General features: G+C 39.1%; 2 protein-coding genes across 2 annotated transcripts in view; one reads left to right on the top strand and one right to left on the bottom strand.

The window, feature by feature from the left end:
- The window catches only part of LOC111346197 (uncharacterized), an 82,115-nt gene that overhangs the window by 45,913 nt on the left and 30,202 nt on the right, over nucleotides 1-6,000 (bottom strand). The gene's annotated exons all lie outside the window — the stretch shown is intronic.
- LOC148740036 (uncharacterized) lies at nucleotides 3,789-4,997 on the top strand. Its single transcript, XM_088749631.1, has 3 exons — nucleotides 3,789-4,149; nucleotides 4,221-4,467; nucleotides 4,880-4,997. Exons 1-3 carry the CDS (start codon nucleotides 3,789-3,791, stop codon nucleotides 4,995-4,997), a joined length of 726 nt encoding a protein of 241 aa, XP_088605757.1.

The following is a 6,000-nucleotide window of genomic DNA, read 5'->3' as shown; positions in this document are numbered from 1 at the left end:
TCAAACAACAAACATATGAAATACATATATATGAACTGCGGTTATGAAACGTATATGTGCACGATCCTTCGCAGTAAAGCACTATTTAAGCAATAGTGAAAAATCAGACCTGAAAAAAAAAAATCAGGCCTGTACGGGATTCGAACCACTGACCGTACAGGCCTGAATTTTTTTCAGGTCTGATTTTTCACTATTGCTTAAATAGTGCTTTACTGCGAAGGATCGTGCACATATACGTTTCATAACCGCAGTACATATATGTGTATTTCAAATGTTTGTTGTTTAAAGTTGAAATGGTAAATTGACCACCGTTAGGATTATAAAAGCTGACGTTTCGAGCATTAGCCCTTCGGCAGAGCGAATAGAGGAATTGTGGGTTGTGTTTGCTATTAAAGACAGAAAATGGAGCTACGTTATTTGTGGGAACATGGCAAGGAGACAAACACAAATAAATTAGTGGAATGAAAAGCGTTCGTTGATGCCTGTGGGATTTAGACTGCCGGTTTTAAAGATGAGCTTTTGTTCAAGAGTTTTACGGCTTTCCGTGCTACCTAAGTGTAAGGAAAGACCGCAGATTGCCATGTATTTCTTAGAATTATTAGGTAAATTAAAATATCTAGCGACTGGTTTCGATGTTTCCTTGTCATTCCTCTCCACGTCGCGAGGGTGTTCTCGGAATCGGTCACCTAGTCTTTTACCTGTTTCGCCGATGTAAATCTATTTGCAATAAGTGCGAGTTATGCAATAGATTAAATTGACAGAGGTGCACGTAAAGTGATCGGTGATCTTAATGGATCGTTTGGGTCCCGATATTTTCTCAGTGTTGTGAATGAAAGGACACGTTTTGCATCGTAAAAGCCGTAAAACTCTTGAACAAAAGCTCATCTTTCAAACCAACAATCTAAATCCCACAGGAATCAACAAACGCTTTTCATTCCACTAATTTATTCGTGTTTTTCTCCTTGCCATGTTCCCACCAATAACGTAGCTCCATTTTCTGCCTTTCAAAGCAAACACAACCCAAAACTCCTCTATTCGCTCCGACGAAGGGCTAATGCTCGAAACGTCAGTTTTATAATCATAACGGTGGCCAATTTACCATTTCAACTTTGTTGATATATTCAAATTACTTCCTTACCCCCACCGACGCAGCCCCAAACAGTTTCTTTAGAAACAGTAGTATATTTCGCCTTTATGGCAACTTCCGCGCGGTCTGGGTCCGAGTGTCTCGGCCGAGGTCAATTTATTCATATCGCGTAGATGTACGAGGGTTTTTAGGGTTAGGGTTTTAGGGTTAGGGTTTTAGGGGTTAGGGTTAGGGTTATTAGGGTTTTCGTTAGGGTTAGGTTTTAATGTTTTCAGGGTTTTAGGGTTAGGGTTTTCAGTTTTAAAAAACTAACGGTTTTCTCAAACCATGGGAACAAAAGAATCCAAGATGTCGGAGGGATTAACTCCAACTCACTGTTTTGCATCACACGGCGCGGTATTTGATTTGTAACTACGTGACATAAGCTAGTTTGGATGGTGATCACTCAGTTCACGAGTATTCAAAATTCTCTGAAAATGAACAATGGTCTGTTCGAAGTATAAACATGTGATCACTTTTTTCTCAATAAAAATGTTTACTTTAGTTCAAATCTTAATTAAAAATAAATTGTAACGCGTGAGTATGATCACTAGCAGTGACGAAAGTGTTTTATATTCTATACAAAATTCCACAAGTGAGGAAAATAACAACGATGCATCGACGCAATTCAATGACAATGATTCGAAGAGAAATAATTAAATCTCCTGTTTAAAAAGATTATCAGAAAAAAATCGAACGAAAAGGGTATTCAAAACCGCAGCACCATAGAGCGTACAAACCAAGGGAAAATACGAAATGCCAGCAGGCGTTGTAGCTGAGGTAGTCTCATTATTATCTGTCCATCAAATTTTAATCAAGTCATAGCATCCTTACATTTTTTCGGATCAAAGTCAATGACCTGTCTGTCCAAACTGTTTCCGAGTTATGACATGAGTTAATCAATGATAGACCAATGGAAATCTAGCAATGGGTGTATAAGAGTGGCTATGAGTCGGAATGGTATGATCATACATGGGACCAAAGTGATGATGAAGAAAGTTCGATTTCATCCAATCAGACAAATGCTGTATCTCGCTGAAATTCATCCTAAATAGAAGTCGAAGAGAAGATAAATACAATCAAACCGTTCCTGGATACTCCGTTTAAACACAAAATAAAAGCGGTAAAAGATAGGCAACATAGCAAGTACCTATATACAAGCACGTTTTACACAAAACCTCGACATCTATATGCGATAAATCGATTGGAAGAATTACAAGGAGCATAATCCAAAGACTTATTTAGCTCATATGATATGGACTTGCTTTACATGTGACGAAACATGACTAAAACGTGGAAACATTGCCACGGTCGCTACGCAACCCTATTTCGGACGCGCGCGCATTAGCAGGAAAGAGGAAGAGAAGGAAAGAGTGTACATAGAATAATCTAGTATCACTGTAATAAACTGTTTTAATCTGTTACATTTGTTGGTGGTAATATCTTACCGCGAGTGTATGTGAGTCCCAAGAACTGAGTAAAGTTGAGGAATAAAATGACTAGAACGAGTGAGTCCATGTGAAGAATAAATTATATTACTTGAAGAAAGAGGAGGGGAGGAAGAGGAAGAAGAGGAGGAGAGAGGAGGAGGAAAAAGGATGAAAGAGGAGGAAGAGGAGGAGGAAAGAGGAAGAAGAGGAGGAGGAAAGAGAAGGAAAGAGGAGGAAAGAGGAGGAAAGAGGAGGAAAGAGGAGGAAAGAGGAGGAAAGAGGAGGAAAGAGGAGGAGGAATGAGGAGGAGGAGGAGGAATGAGGGGGAGGAGAAGGAGGAAGAAGAAAAGAAAATATACGATCCCACATGAACGAGATGGACAGTTCCGTTTCGTATGTAAGAAAAATAAACATTTGGTTTTATGTGAGCGCGCAATTTGAATTATTATAATTAATACTTTAAAGTGCGCATTCTTTTAAAGTTTGTTAGACATAACGGAGAAGGATGTATACAATATGATAAAACTTGAAGTGTCTACTTCCACACTCATTTCTTACCAGGAAAATGTGTTAAAGTAATTTAAAAAAAAATGCCGAAAATGGAATGATCCCCAAAAGATTGAAATCAATGAAAAGTTATTCTAAGATGCAAAGTCCTGAAGCTCAGAAAGGTGTCAATGAAGCATACCATCAAGTAGAATGTACGGTCTTAGATCAAGCGATTCAAGAGATTGAAAATAATCTTGCCGCACACAAAGAACAATATCAATATTTGCTACAACAGCGACAAAGTGAGCGACAAGTACTGGAAGACAGGAAAGAAAAGATACCCAAGATATCTCACCACACACGGGTGAAAATTGAATTGGTTGAATTACAGAAAAAATACGATCAATTCTGTGCCAAGTTAGACACATTCTCAAAATCTAGCGAGAACAAAGTTATCTTACACACGGGTGAAGAGGGTGTTAGTGGTGTATGAGGCGGTGATAGGTTAGGGAAAGTGGTGAGAAAATAATACATAAAAAGCAGAGAATCTTACATTTTTTTCATTAGTATCGCTGTGACACGAAATGGGATTCGTGTTACCTTGATAAACTTCTGATCGGATAATGCCACACCTTTGCTGCTACTGCATGAGAGCATTTACGCGTTCGGATAACAAAGAGCGTCATGAGAAAAATTCATGCGTGAACTCAAGGGTGAATCCAAATCAATGGTTCTCTTCAACCATGAATAACCATTCCATTCCACCCGTGACTACAGACCCGACTCAGTCGTTCGATCTATCAAAAAGGTGGTGTGAGGGATTCAAATTCAAATCACCCAGTAGCATATTCATCGTGGGACCTTCGGGATGCGGTAAAACTTGCTTCACCAAATCATTACTGCTCCAACAATTGGATGAATTGTTTGCGTCACCCCCTGCCGTCATTTACTACTGCTACGGTGCTTGGCAAGATGGATACCGTGAGATGCATCAACATGGTCTAAAATTTCACGATAACCTGCTCAATGAAGAACAGTTAAAGAAATGGTTCTCTAAAGATAGTGGATTACTGGTCATAGATGATCTTATGACTAAAGGAGGAGACGATAAATAAATAAATAAATAAATAAATAAACTTTAATAGCTAACACAATTACTGGTAACCCAGTAGTTTACGATAAAGAAGTGTTAGACCTTTTCACCAAACATTCTCATCATCGTAACATTACCCTTATCTATCTTTGTCAAGATATGTTTCCACCTGGCAAATATGCAAAAAGTATTTCAAGGAATGCTCATTACGTGGTTGCTTTCAAAAACCCACGCGATCAATTGGGTTTCAAAAATTTATTGTTACAAGCCTTCCCACTGTTCTTTCCTTTCCCTTTTAAATCAAATAATGATTGGGAATATGGGGTCTCGTACGTACAACGGATAGAAAAAAGAAAAAGGAAAGATTAGAAAGAAAAAAGAAAAAGAAGAACTAAGTCAAAGCGACACATGTTTTCAAAAACATTTTTCCATTTTATCATCCCTACAATAAGTAGTAATGTTTATTCAAACCTTTTGCAGAGAATGCTGAATTACAGGTTTAAAAATTAAATTAACAAGAATTATGCGAGGAAAAAGGGGAAAACTGTACAAAATGCATCAGGCTACATACAAGTAAAAAACAGCCTCTACATAATGATAATAATACTGACATGATAATAATGTTTCTCGTAGAAAAACGAGTATAATTAAGTTGGCTGGTACTTGACTGTCACAAAGTTCTTAAAACGATCGGTGGACTTTTTGGAATGATACTGAGTACGATTTGTTTGTAAATTATAGCGGTCTGAAGATTTACGAACGTCTTACATTGCAGTATAAAGTGGTTGTCATTTTGAATACGATTCATAAAGGAATCACAGGCATCACTACGGCGTGCATCAAGGTGTATACCGGCTAGCATTAGGGTATTTGAGTACGAATGACCTGGCCAAATAATGGCGAGAGCACGCCTCTGCACTGACTCTAGCGTCTTACATAAGTAGGACGGTAAATTGGCAAATGCAGCCAAGGCGTATTGGGTAACAACAGATGTAGACGATATCTTCCGAGAGGACAGAACTTCTCCTGAGCTGCCTTGAAGCAAACAACGTTAACCGCCTGTTAGCTTTCTTCAGCAGATAGTCAACATGCGTCCCCCAGAAAGGTCATTAGACAAGTTGACGCCTAACAGCTTGAAGAACGAGACCTCTTCTATAACAGCGTCCCCGGATACGACCGGCGGCGCCTTGCAACTATTATACTGAAGGAAGCTAATGGTCATGCACTTACATTTAGTAGGATTAAGGCGATGTTATTGGTGTTAGCAAACATTTTGGATTTCATTCACAAAGAAGTTAAGCACAGAAGGAGAATTTCTTGGCAGAATTTCCATGATAGCTAAGTCATCAAAAGAATTGATACGCAAGCCCCAGGAAGAGATCAGGTAATTAACCATGCTAGCAAACAAACTAGGCCCTACATGGGTACCCTGTGGTATCCCGCTACACAAAGCTTGGGAACAAGAACTGACCGTACCTTTGCGCGTGATCTGAGATCTACCTTGTAAGAAGCACGCAAGGCAACGTAGCAAACTGGCGTTTAGATCAAACATACATAGTTTTTCTATAAGGATTTTATGGTCTATTAAGTGAAAACCCTCACGAAAGTTGATATCGTCTTCGTCTGATAGATCACCACGTCAGTCCATGGCACGATACTTACGGCCACTGTTAATATAATTGTTTGCTCAAGGATGGTTACTGATTGTCGATTTTGATTTTTGGATTAGTTCACAAAACGTTCAGAAACCGGAGGGGGGGAGGGGGGGAGGTGATTGAAGTATGCAGGTGTTGGGTATGTGCAGCTGGCTTCTCAGAGCCCCTACCCAACTATAGTTCACTATTTGGCCACTTATAGACCCC

Source organism: Stylophora pistillata, chromosome 2 (assembly GCF_964205215.1).
Source record: "Stylophora pistillata chromosome 2, jaStyPist1.2, whole genome shotgun sequence".
Taxonomy (NCBI): Eukaryota; Metazoa; Cnidaria; class Anthozoa; order Scleractinia; family Pocilloporidae; genus Stylophora; species Stylophora pistillata.
Note: the sequence above shows the minus strand (reverse complement) of the source record. Positions and strands in the feature narration are given on the sequence as shown.

Bases quoted from the DNA above. Each gene is read 5' to 3' on its own strand.
- LOC148740036 (XM_088749631.1), top strand. From the start codon at position 3,789: ATGAATAACCATTCCATTCCACCCGTGACTACAGACCCGACTCAGTCG. The intron at 4,150-4,220 runs ACGATAAATAAA...ACCCAGTAGTTT, and splicing joins TCTTATGACTAAAGGAGGAG to ACGATAAAGAAGTGTTAGAC. The intron at 4,468-4,879 runs GTACGTACAACG...TGTAAATTATAG, and splicing joins GATTGGGAATATGGGGTCTC to CGGTCTGAAGATTTACGAAC.